This window comes from Morone saxatilis, unplaced genomic scaffold, assembly GCF_004916995.1.
Source record: "Morone saxatilis isolate NCDOM2014 unplaced genomic scaffold, NCSU_SB_2.0 Contig1, whole genome shotgun sequence".
Lineage (NCBI taxonomy): Eukaryota > Metazoa > Chordata > Actinopteri > Moronidae > Morone > Morone saxatilis.
This window is the reverse complement of record NW_023339651.1, coordinates 5,015,043-5,028,563: the sequence shown is the minus strand read 5'-3', so window position 1 is coordinate 5,028,563 and position 13,521 is coordinate 5,015,043. Positions and strand designations below refer to the sequence as shown.

General features: G+C 41.0%; 1 protein-coding gene across 2 annotated transcripts; it reads left to right on the top strand.

The window, feature by feature from the left end:
- Window positions 1-328: 328 nt before the first annotated feature.
- pmp22b (peripheral myelin protein 22b) lies at window positions 329-11,045 on the top strand. 2 transcript variants are annotated; one of them, XM_035661834.1, is made up of 5 exons: window positions 329-475; window positions 3,699-3,789; window positions 4,029-4,122; window positions 7,398-7,538; window positions 8,569-11,045. In XM_035661834.1, exons 2-5 carry the CDS (start codon window positions 3,712-3,714, stop codon window positions 8,727-8,729), a joined length of 474 nt encoding a protein of 157 aa, XP_035517727.1. In that variant the 5' UTR covers window positions 329-475; window positions 3,699-3,711; the 3' UTR covers window positions 8,730-11,045. The 2 variants fall into 2 exon arrangements, with proteins under 2 accessions (XP_035517727.1, XP_035517720.1); XM_035661827.1 differs by lacking the exon at window positions 329-475 and adding an exon at window positions 2,845-3,002.
- The last annotated feature ends 2,476 nt before the right edge of the window (window positions 11,046-13,521 follow it).

Below are 13,521 nucleotides of genomic sequence, written 5' to 3'. Positions count from 1 at the left end.
GTACAGCTTTTACTTGTAACCACTACGATTTGCATGGTTAATATTGCAATTATTTGCTATGCCATAATTGTAGCATTGTGTGTTTTCTGTCTTATGCATAAGAACTCTCACATATGTACATGCAAGTACTGTATTTGTGAGTTTGTTTGAATGTGCAGAGCCGGGTCTGTAAACAGTTAGGCTGACCGGCGTCCAGAGGAATCCAATGCGAGTCAAGAGAGGGGCAGTCCGACTCCGACACAACTTCAGTAGGAGGGTAGCTATTAAAATACTGGAACTCAGTAGACCAACGGACAGTGACACTTCACATGCTGATGAAAGGACACAAGGACTGACCCACCTTTGACCGACACCTGCCACAGCCTGACACACAAAGTAAAAGGCCCGCGACGCAGATAGGCCTCCCCCCTCTGACCTGTAGGGAGCATCAGCCGGATCCCACTCTCAAAGTCTAGCTGAAAAATATCTGCTGAGTGTGAGTATGAGCCAGTTATTCATCACAGTTATTGGATTGTGGTTTGATCCAAGATAAGTGAAATTGCATATAATACAATCAAGTGAAGGAAGGCAGCCTATCACATTGTTTTAAAATCAAAAAGAATGTAATCTAATTGCGTCAAAGGACAAGATCCCATCTTTGGTGATGTCTTTTTGCTGCATTATCTCCAATACCTCTTTATTTTAAAAATCTTACATGGATTCTTTTGGTTGAAAAAAACCCCATCATTTATGGTAGCTGCATCTGTTTTAACACTCTTTTCTGTATTGGTATGTGGATGGAGTTACTGTAACTTAATCATGTCTACTCTCCAGATTCATGCCCCCTGGCCGAGGTCCTATCTAAGCTTTTGGTATGCACTCTCACTGTCTGCCGCGCTAACGTGAAGATAAGTCGTACCATTTTAACGACGGAGGTGAAATGTTAGACGCCGTTCCAGTTGTAACATAATTCAGTATCTTGGTCTGAATGTTTGTTATGCGGCTCTCCCCAGAGAGTTTGGCTTCAACCCCGGCTTCACAAACACAGTAAACTTAACACTCCTATGTCCACTCAGCCCACTGATTGTCAGTCTTTTACAAACATTGACATATAAGGGATGGGAATGAGGAGCGCCTGCACAGCTACTCCACAGTCCTTTACAAGTCGCTGTAAACCTTATTGTTGACCAGTTCTCACCTCATATGATCAGAGTTAAGGCCTGAGTTAACACCAGAGTTACAGTAGATTAAATGTTCAACACATATCAGCTACAAACAACAGAACAATCTGACAAAGAGGCACTTCTATGCAGCTCAGGCAAAGAATGTCACATACTTTGATTACTGAGCAGCCACAGAGCTCTCACTCAGAGCAGTACTTCATGACTGTGATCTGCTCTTGTAACTGTCCTTTCTTCCGTGTGTGTGGACATGAGCACAGCAGAAAGGCCTCCGTTTTCGTGCGAGTGTGAGAAACCCATGCAGAGGGGTCCAGGAAGCGTGAGCTAAGTGGTGAAGAATAGAGAGTGGATGTTGACAGGGGTTATCTGAGGTCGGACAGCTCTAAGCTCTTCTTTCCAGCCTGCTAATACGAAGAAAGTGCGTGTTTCATGACGTGCTGTCCATTGAGGAAGCCCAGTATTTTCTTAGCAGGGTGTGAAATCAATTTTAGACTTTTTGTGAAAGTGTAGGAGTATGTGTTTGATGACTTACAAAAATAATATGCCCAGTTATCAGGAATCCATAAACATCACACTGTATTTGGATACGATGCTGGTAGCATGACTAAAGAAACAATCTGCTTCAGCTAAATTATCATTGACAGCAGGCTTTGTTTAATCTTGTATCTCTTAAATCTGTGCAGAAGAAGATCCAGAAGGAGGCAGAGATAAGGAAGTCACTTCATACTTTAAAATATTTACAGTTTTGACCGCTCCCTATACTCCCTGTATACATATCCTGGAATTACATTCATTGCGACACCCTTATTTATAAGCCTAAACTCAGTGAACACTTTTACGTTCACATTTACAACGGGCTGTTCAGGGTGGTACGCCATCTCCCTCCCACTGGAAATGAGTCATGTCAAACAGAGGAGAGCCACAGATGCTATCTCTCACTGGTGGTGCGCTGGGCATACCCGTCCACACTTTCACACATACTGTGAGTCACAAGACTGACTACAGTACAACCAGAGGGAAAAGACCCTCACTACAACAATGTTTGTGTTTCTAATTGCCAAGGCAACGAAAGCTGAATTTACAGGGAAATATGCATTGTGGAAAAAGTCCAAAATATCTATAAGACACAAAAGCAATCAAATTCATGGGAGGCCTATTTTGCTAACTAAAACAGCAAATTATCAAAAAAACTATATCTATAATGTAATCAAGTCATACATATAAGGGGTTTAAATCAAGCAGTGTAAACAGCTATCTTCTGCCAATTTTGTCAAACATTCCACTCAAATATGTTCTTTTTTAAGCGATCTACTTTATTTATCAAATAGATTATTGTTAAAAAAGTATGTTAGATATACTTCTGTTAAATAAATTGCAAATTCTATATAAACTGAGCAAGCACCAACATCTAAATGGATTTGAGAATTTCATTTATACTAACAGCAATAAAAGCTAAAAATACAGTCTGAGAAAAAATCCTCGAAAGCAGATAGCTGCTTTTAGTTACCACGACAGCCAAACAATGATTCGTCAGGTCATTACACTCACTACAGTAAGTTAGTAACTAAGGCAACCCATGCGCTATTACGCATGGAGCGTCTATATTGGGAACCCTGGCTGCGGACCAAAGGGTCACTCCATGACGCAGCGACGCACGCAGGGCGTTGTTCTTCCATAATGAGACACTTTATAACAGAACGTCAGCCCTGGCATCAATCTAGTCTGAGAGCGACTTTTAGGACTGAGGAACTACCGCTGTTGGACTCTTTTGGGAAAAACTTGCTTTTGCTTCTTGCGAGCCTGAATCTCTTTTTTTGTGGAAATACAAGCTCCCTGCTCTAAGTAAGTGGACTCCGGTCTCTTCTAAACTTCCTTATATTAAGCTGCACTCAGTCTGTCCTGGTGGATTAAAGAAGGAAACAGGCTTTTCGCAGGGATACCCGCCGCTCCATTGCGCGCACAGACTGAGGACTGAGGTGCAAAAAGCTTGTCATTAAGCTTATTTGGCGGCTAACAAATTATTTTGTCCGGTAATTAATTATCTTAATTAACTTAATTTACGCGAAATTTTGCGTTGCTACTTTCTTTTAAGTTGTTCGTAATTCGTTTATAAACATCCTGTAGAAATCAGTGGTCATATCAACAGGATTCCCTACATAAGCCGGCAATTTAAAGCCAGTTTAAAAAGGACAGAATGATAGACAGGAAAAGACAAATAAAAACCTTGATGTTGAGATGCTTCAAAGTTTAATCCTGTCGCCAAACTTGCTGTTAAATGTAAATAAAAGGCGCATGAAACCATTTTCCCCACATGTAGAATATCAACAATGACTTTCTCTTAAAAGCAACCTTGTTATTGTTCATTTACATGCTTGCCATCTGACAGACAGGTCCAGATGAAGTTTCTCTAAAGGCTGTCCGTTTTGAACGTGCTGCAGCGACACACCCATGTCCCACCACTCTGACATCCACACACACACACACACACTCACTCACACACACTGACAGAGACTCTCTCCTCTTCTTATTACTGTCCAGATCATCCGAGAAGATGCTGCTCCTACTACTGGGAATCATCCTCCTGCACGTCGCTGCTCTGGTTCTCCTGTTTGTGTCAACAATAGTCAGCGTGAGTAAAACTATCATGTTTTTTTTTCTTTCTCTGTTCAGATGCCATTTTAAAAATAAAAATATAAATTGGCTAAAAATTCAAAATATAAATGAAATATAATATAATGTGTTGTTATTGTTACTAAAGATGTAAGAGTTGTGTCTTGGAATCAGGAATTAAGATGTTTTGTTTTTTTCTAATCCATTTTGTGCTGCTCTTCACACATTACTGACCGAGCTGTATGTTGTTGACACCAGGTATGGACATCAAGTGAAGCTGGCACCTCAGACCTCTGGTTTAACTGCTCTGCTACCAATGGAGGATACCACTGTCTCCCAGGATCAACTGGAGGTCAGACACCTGCATTACACTTAACTATTGCCTTTAAGACAACTTTAATTATTTATTTATGTATTTACAACACAGTGGCTAATAATGGACATTTTGATCACTACTCTGCTGTTAAGTTGACATGCATTCTTAGGATTCCGCTGATAAGTCCCTTTTCAGGTTTGCTTTTGGCAACTGATAAGCTTCATAACATTGAAACCAGTTTAAACCATCCACAGTGATTTTCAAGGGGTGCTTGAACTTTGGAAAATTACTTGCTGAAATTTACCATGTTGATGATGTGGGTGTGTCAGGGTTCCTCTGGGACTCTGGTGCCATCTAGGGCAGAGAATGTGGCAGTGCTGTTTTGAAGTGCGAGCTGATAGGCTGCCGCCGTATAAATAGTCGTGGTGTGATGTCCATATTCAGGTCTCATGTTGGGAGCCCATAGTGACAGGAGTTTGGGAGTTGTGGACGATCAGGGTGGGGCTGCAGGGAGTATTTAAAGTTTTAGATCTATGTGTGTATGTGTGTGACGGTGAGTGTTTGAAAGCAGGGAGACCTTGGACTACCTCATGCAGAACATAGCATGCTGATGGTGGGTCACGCCCAGTGGCAGATCATACTGCCCAGTGTTAGTTTGCAGGGATCACTGGGACAATTTAAGGCAACAGCTGCAGTGTTTAGAGATTTATTTAGACAGAGTCAACCACCTCCACATGTTTGAATTAGATAAGATCCTTAAAATGTATGGATATGTTGATTGGACACCCCTACGTAATAACATTTCCATTGTCCTAAAATGAATGTTTTAGCAACAGGTTAATGTGAGATCACTGTTTAGTAGCTGTATGTTTTGATACTAAATGTGCCGTCACAGTGGTGCAGAAGGTGCTGGCTGCAGCGAGGTGATGTCATTTGTCTAGAATGAGCCGTGCTCAGCCAGTGTGTGTTTTGTCAGGGCAGCAGCGCCTGTATACTCTGCCAGGTAGTTTGATGGCGCAGCCAGTTTGTTTGACTTGCTTTCATTAGTGCACTGACGCACAGTGTTTATTTAAGGAGGCTCGTGTGTGCCTGGGTCTGTGCTTTGGCTTTGGAAGATGGAAGATAGTGGTTTGCTCTCACGTGGGGGCCAAGCATGCGTTAAAAAGGGCTTTTTGAAGCTTTGCTGAGCAATCAAGTTCCTTCTGAAGGGAATCATAATCATGGTCATCGTGGTTATTTTTAGGGCATTTCTGAAACTTCAGAGTTTCCCCTTGTTGTTGCCTTGGTTACAAAAATATTGGCTGCATTTCATTTTGATAATGAGATATGAGATGAGATACTCATGTCACAGTTATCAAATGCTGAGCTTCAGTTAAACATCACGTCCTACCAGCCAGGAAAATTACTTCACAGAGTTTACTCGCTCTAAAATTAGCTTTTGAGGAAGAATGTCATCTGCCTCCACACAGGCCTACAATACATAAACACACTGAAGTAAATACTACAGCAGTTTTATTTTTGTTTCTGCTCCACTCTGTACAGAGGGGGTGTAGGGCCTCAGAATAGAGGGCAGAAAGACAGGAAACATCAACAGTTATTTTCCTGTTTGAAATTACAGGGAAAGGCGTGTACGTTTCTGTATTGTAATACCACGATCATAAACCACAGCATTCATGTAAATGTTTGAATATGAGTCACACTTGCTTATCAGTGATATTCTGAGCCATGAACCACGCCTCTTGCTAGGAAATGCTCCATGTCACTGTTTCCTACTAGTGGTCAGTGAAGGAAGGAAGGAAGGAGGACGAGATGTGTGTTTATCACAAAAGCAGTGATGTATTGTCGGTATTTGTGGGTGAGCACTATTCATAGGACGGGGATGGAACATTTCACCCATTTCTCACAGCGTTATCACACACTGTTATGTAACATCTGCAAACAGGATCATTAGAGTGGAATCTAATTGTTGCTCTGGTGTGGTATTCCGCTGGCTGCATTTTGTGGATGGAGATTTGCAGCGTGTCATGTTTCTTCCCATATCTCATCCCCGAGCCAATGATCATCAGGACAAACTGTAGCGCTGTTATTGTAGGTAACCTGACTCCAGACTGGTAACCCCGTGCAATCATTCAAGATACTGCTCCCCCTTAAATCTATAATAGATACAGTGTTTCTCCTGGAAAACTGCAGCATCTCTTTGCAAATGTCCGCAGATAGAATAAGCTATGTGAGCTATGAAGTGTTATTTTTCTTAGCTTACAGTGTTAAAATGTGGTCAGTCAAATTCATAACATCACACAAGCTGTCTCATAACTTAATCATCCTTTTTCTTCTATGAGCAGTAATAAATTATGCATCATGCCTTTTTTTCCATGTTGTAAGTTGTAAGCCATTAAACCACAACATGCCTTTGATTTACATAATGCAATAGAATCAATAAACCACAGATACTTGAGAATGTTGAAGGAAACATGTCAGAGATTTGAATGTCAGAGTTTATAGTGGCACGCATACAAATGGAGCCATATAAAATCCCACTTTTTCTAGACTTGTCTGGAATATTTGCTGATACTAGGGTAGGACAGCAGCCAACGGCTGGACTAATGCAATGGTTGCCAAAGCTTTGTGGTTGAACACCTTGTGACATGGCAGGATTTTATGGCAAGGGTGGCACAAAAACACGACAGTAACAGTAACAGCAGGCGTGGCTATAAAGGAGAGCTGGATAGATACAGAGAGGGGCAGTGTGTTTTTATGAAACTTGAGAAGCCAGGGAGGCAGCATGGATAACTCTCAGACAAGAAATAGACCCTGCTTGGAAATCCTGAGATTCCTGGAATGGTTGCACGAATGAAGCACAAATGCGGACAGTCAAACACACTCAGATAGATAGCACAGATTGACGGTCCCTGTCAATACAGGTGTCTAATGGGTTAATGGCCCCTTGCAGCCTGGCCTTGGAGGACTAGCAGTAATGATCAATGTGGTACATTTAGTCATAGGTCCTGCTGTGGGGGGCGCACAGAGCTTTTAGGAACAAGATACCCTGGTTTCATTGTTATGGATCCATTACACATTCCCAGAAGTAAACATAGCCATGGTCGAGCTCATTACGTTCTCTTTGAGAGGATGCTTAAATTCAGCAGAGACAAGACTAGTCAAGGTGCACTTTGGCATTTGTTTTTGTTATCTCCTCTTCCCTTCCCCTTCTCATACGCTCATTAAGTGTTATATATAAATGATGCTTTGGATGATGATGACTGTGGGTCAGTTATTGACAACACTCCTTTTTCTCCCTCCTTCCCTTGCAGAGTGGATTCAGGCGGTCCAGGCACTTATGATCCTATCCATCATCTTCAGCTGCCTTTCCCTCTTCCTCTTCTTCTGCCAGCTCTTCACTTTGCAGAAGGGTGGACGCTTCTTCCTCACTGGAACCTTCCAGATCCTTGCCAGTGAGTTCAATCCCCGTTGACACTTCCTGGCAAATGCATCAACAACATAACTTAGATCAGATAGACATTACACCGTAACAGGCACATTTGTGTCAACACATAATGTATGAGGGGATTTACTGGATCTGTTTATGGTTTTTCTTTGATGAATCGATTGATCAGTCTCATAGAAAATGGTGAAAAATGACCATCTCCCAGATTCCAAGTCTTCAAATTGCTTGTTTTGTTTGGTCCAAAACCCAAACACATCCAATTCAATATAAAACAGAGAAAGACTTTGAGAAGTTGGAAACATCATTTTCAGCATTTTTGCTTGACAATCACTTGATAATCTAAAAAAACAAAACAAAATCTTTTCAGCACAACACACATTTGCTCGATGAGACATATCAGTAAGACTTGGGTAATCTGAAAATACACCACTCACACAAATCCACCCACGCAGACAAACCACTAGCAGATGCTCACACTGCGTCTTCTGTGGCAGAGAATTGAATTAAGAGAGTCTGAGCCAGTTACTAATGGTTTAATGCTCCACTTGTCTATTGTACTTCATGCCCTTTGGCCAGAGAGCAGCTCCACCGCCAGTCCATTGTATCCTCTCTTGGCAGCCCTTTCAAACATCCCAGGTTTGCTCTCTATTCTGTGCCAGGGCATTGCCTGGCACCCAGGTGCCCACTCAGCCAAATGGGAATGACACTAGGCGCACTGCCAGCCGTGCAAGTTGAAATGTCAGGAAGGCTGGCAGTGTGGGGGTCTGACAAACAGATCATGCCATGTCAGACCAGCGAGGTGGGCAGAGACAGGAAAGGCTTGCAAAGGCTGGATCGGAGTTCAATAAGCATGAAACACTGTGATGTAATATGGAGGGATGCCTTCTGGGAAGCACTGACCTGCTCACCTCCGCTGCCAGACAGACGGGGTTCAGCTCAGGACATAAGACAGAGAGCACAATACTGCAAAGAAATATGATCTGATAATTGAACAAGATGGTGGTCAGCATTATCCAGTGCTTTTTTCCTCCCTGCAGGTTTGTTTGTGATGAGCGGCGCCGTCATCTACACGGTGATGAGTCCGGAGTGGGTGTCGGAGACATACGGCTTCGGCTACTCCTACATCCTGGCGTGGGTTGCCTTCCCTTTGGCGTTGATCAGCGGACTCATCTATGTCATCTTAAGGAAGCGAGAATGAGCCATCACTCCACCCCAGTGTTCCCAGTAACCCCCTGCTGCAAGTGTCACCAGTCCCCCTCTGAAGTATAAGTTCTGATGCCTGAGTACCAATGGCCAATGGAGCCACCAGGCCAATACACCAAGATCACAGCGAGGGGGGGTAATACCAAAAATCTACATGCAAACCAACACAAAAACAACCAATACTGTCTCAGTTAAAAGATGTATATAGTATCTATGGTTTAAAACCTATTTATAACACTTTTTACATATATGTACATAGTTTTTGTGTTGCTCTGTCAACGGATACTCGTATGAGCTTTGTTTTAGCTGATTAAGTGCCTTGTGTTTGTTTGTAATGATGAAATAATTAGATGCTATTTTTGTTGTGTTTTCATTTTTTTGTTGCCTTTTTTGTTTTGGTAATTGCCAAAGAGAAAGAATTAGTAAAAAAGAAAAAAAGTTTCCTTGAAGTATATTAACCAAAGTGCATGTATAAAAATAGAAGGGTTAGAAGAAGAGGATCTTTTGATGGGCTTGCTTTACAAAAAGAGTGGTAACATCCAAGATTGTAGCATAGCCATGAACTATAGATTTGGTCCTGTTCTATTTGTGAATTTGCAAGTTTTAATGTTTTTATTTTCGGTATTTTTCTATTTCTTATTTTCAACAAAAGATGGTGCTATGTATTTATCATTCCTATTACTGATAGCAATCATTTACAACAGAGTTACTTTGTTATTGTTTAGAGTCAAAACAGCTTGCCATGAATTAAAGTGAGAATCAGACAGAGGTACACATGTACATACAGTGCCTGACTGCTTCTTTAGGGAACACAGCCTATTTCACATTGCAGTGCCTGATTTTTTTTTTTTCATCAGCTACTGTAAAAAAAAAAAATTGAGTTTGGAGTGGTATATTGATGAAGTCAAAAGTCATTTGGAATGTCAGTATTATTCTGAAAGTTTGTGTTGGAGTTGGATCACAGTGAAATTACTTTATATAAGCTTTATTTATTTGCCTTCCTTTTCTCTCATTCTAATGTGTGTTCACCTCATGTGTATGGCTGTTGAAGTCTTGAGAAGCCGAATTGCCGATTTAGAAGAATGCCATAAAAAAAAATAACACCGTGGGGCATTAAGAAGAAAAGTATACATTTAACATTACTAGAAACAAATGCCACCAATTCGAAGCCATATAAGATATAAACACCAGATGACAGGAAAAACATATTTAGTATTAACTCTATATGTGAGAAAAAGGACAAAAAGGTTTGCAGTGGTGATACAGATGTCTGTTTCACATACTTGAAGTTTGACATGCTGCAGTCTCTGCCCACTGACACCTAGATGTTTTGCCCTTCTACTGTATAAAACACTGTTTCTATGTTGTGCATAACAGATGTTTATGACAGTCTAGCCTAAAACACTCACTTACTCAATAAAACTACTCTCACATTATCTAATACTGTGTATTCCACTGTTACAAGGGACTGGATTCACGCTAATACTTGCATGTGGAGCTAGAAATTACATAATGCAGAATTTCAACTAAAGTTTCCTAGGCTGTTATGCTGTCTGCCTGTAAACTCTGAAACACACATCTCTGCACTACAAAAGCATCATGTGGAAAAACTCTCAGTAAATGGGAATAGACACTAAAATTAAAGCAAATTCTGAACCATTTGTGACGATGAATCTGTTATGATGGACAGTAGCTGCATGTTCACATGCTAAGAGACAAAGAGATCAGCATATGAAATGCAGCGTGCAGCATGTAAATTCCTGTTTACAGTCAAGCCAAGCAAGTCTACCTTACAGTATGATATCATACGCTGGTAGATCAAATAAACTGCCCTGTGCATGTGGTTGCAAAGGCTGTATGTGACTAGTGTTACACGCACTGTGGCAAAGGCACGGTGGTTTGCACCCAACACCAGATATCCAAAACATGCAGCTAGTGTTTCAGTGTCAACAGTGTCTCTCCTAGCATTGGATATAAGAAGAGTTGTCTTGAACACTGTAAGCAAGGATCTGTCCTCCACTTCACATCCCTGTGAAATCGTGCAGCTTTCCAAAACAGAGCTGTGTTGTGGTGGATTAAAGTATTTAATTCAGAGTTTACACTAACTAGTCTGCTGTGGTTTTTCAGCATGATGCTCATTATTGGGTTCAGTTAGAAGAGACTGCCTCTAATGACAACTGCCCGGCTATTTTGTGTAAAACGACAGCGTTCAATTGTCTTTGCCATGTTTACACCTAAATTTCCAAATGCTCTTGTTATTACAAAAAATACTTTGAGTTTAATCATTAAAGGATGTTTCTTACCACCACAATGGAGCTTTTTGTGTCTTTCAATAACATTACACAATACATTTTTGGAGAGGCAAAACCTGCCTGTTTCAGTGATTGAAGAGTCAGCTGTCGCAACCTGTGCTTACAGATTATGGCTAATGGTTTGTGATGATATCTGTTCCTTTTAAAGACAACAGTCAGCGGATAACCAGCACTTCTGCACTGAGCTGATGATAGGTATCTTCATCTCCAGCAATGAAAGAGTACTCTCAGAAGGAGGAGTCTTGCTGCAGGCCTGAAAGGTCACAGCCTCCTACTGCCTCCCTCCCTCTGACATACTAGCACTGGGTGAAATGGGGACACTGCATTCTGGTCTGCATGCTTGTTTCAAGTGTATGAGAAAATCTGTATCTGTATTTATTTCCTGATATCACAATTTCAATATTTTTGGGTACATACATTAAAACACATAAGATCTTTACATATTTTTAGGTTTGACCGGTAGTTTATTATGCCCTGTACAATACCACCATCTAGTGGCTGCATATAGTAACAGCAACAACATTCCTATATATCACACCAGGTTAGCAAACACTGCCTCTATGTGTTAGAATATGAGCACTACAATTAAATCTACTACCTACCATGTTGTTCTGGATGGAGTGGGGAGACTCCCAGTGTCTCTCTTGGGCTTAGCAGATAATTTTTTCTTATTAAAATGTGTTAACCCTCATTAATTCTATATACGATCATTAAGTCTTGTCTAGAACTCAGCTTGTTTATGTGGGTGGATACCCTCTACCATTAGTATGCACGCATGTGATAGAGTGAGGTGATTTCTCTTACTTGTCTGCTCTCTATTACCCTTCAGTCAATCTAATGAATGCTCCTCCTCCAGAGCCATTATGAAGGCTTTTATGGCACAACACATCATTAGTGGAAAAGGCAGACAACAAAGGACTCTTCCATATTTGATAAATTATTGGATAAATTCAAACAAAACATGATAAAATCACAAAATTGTTACAAAATTAAATATTCAAGAAAGGGGTATGGGAAAAGGCATATGGTGGATAAAACTGATTAAAAACATCGTAACCTTGATCTATCAGTTACATCGCAGTAAGTGATAGCAGATTTGGAAAAGCTCTGCGTCACTTACAAACAATTAAAAACATGCAGATCTGGAAGATGAGATGTAACTTACAGACACACTTTACCAGCTGGCCAATGAACAGATCCAGTGAAGCGCCAGGAGGTGAGTTCAGATCAGGTCAGTTGACAATCAATGAAATGAGACGGGTAACAAACTAAAGAAAAAACCAACATAGTTTTTTCTTAAGGCGTCACCTTATGGGCCACCATGAGCCTCCACAGCCTCAATGCTGTTTGGCATATCATGTATACTTCAAGTTTCTGGAACAAGAGGGATGACCACCATTATTCCATTTGATGATTTGATGCAAAATCTCCCATATGTGTTCATTTGGGTTGAGATCTGACATGATTCACATATTTTTTATAGTCAAATATGTATATAATATATAATACTATTCAAAACTATAGAAAAAGAAGTGCAATGCATGTGAGCAAGGTTCTCTCTCTGATAGGGGTAACCAACTAGACCACCAAAAGTCTTTTCTCTCTAATCTGTATGCCCCTTCACCTAAAATCTGGACGCTAAAATCTGTACATGTCTAAACAAAGTAAACCTCCACGCACACGCACAGACACACACACACACACAGACACAAAGACTACAAATGTGTGGCGGGACAAAGCAGACGGACACCAGACATATTCATCACGTCATTCTGAACCAACACCAGTCTGGAAAGAATTGTCCGGTCCCTGTCACATTAACTATAGTGATGGTGATAGAGCAACATTCTGTCATAGCTTGCCATTTGATTTAACCACCGCCTCGTTTTTAGCAGTTCAATGAACAACATAAACTCCGGCCTTTAGACACCAATTGTCCATTGGCACATGTGTAAAAGTAGAAAAAGAATGACTTAAAAAGAAGAAAGCACTAAATCTGTGCATCGGGTCTATCAAGTATTGACTGATACACATTATTACCTTACTGCTTAATAGGTGTCTGGGGGCTCCACGCATCATTGCTTTGCCATCATGGGGTCAAAGACAAGCTTTTAAAACAATCACTTTTCCCATTAATGCCTTAAAAACTCACCCTGTCTTGTCCTATCTCATCCAATGTCACTATCACCCCCCTTCTCCTTCCTTTTTTTTTTACCTCAAGCCTACTGGGAGATAATATTTTCTAATTTCTGGAACACAATGAGGGGGATGCAAACAGAAGGTCCACCTTAATCTATCACAGCTCCTTCAAGGGTGCAGGGGTGCACAGTGACAGGCACAAAATCGCAGAGCCAGTGGGGAGGAGGGCAACAGAAGCAATTAAGGCTCATGAAATGCAAATGGTGCTTTATGTAAGGGGTTGAGGTTGGGGAGGAGGGTTAGGTCTCTCCTAGTCTTGCTGCCATCTGCTTGCTA

Excerpts from the sequence above, each read along its gene's own strand:
- pmp22b (XM_035661834.1), top strand. The coding sequence starts at position 3,712 with ATGCTGCTCCTACTACTGGGAATCATCCTCCTGCACGTCGCTGCTCTG. Across the intron at positions 3,790-4,028 it reads TTGTGTCAACAATAGTCAGC|GTATGGACATCAAGTGAAGC; the intron begins GTGAGTAAAACT and ends TGTTGACACCAG. Across the intron at positions 4,123-7,397 it reads TCTCCCAGGATCAACTGGAG|AGTGGATTCAGGCGGTCCAG; the intron begins GTCAGACACCTG and ends CTTCCCTTGCAG.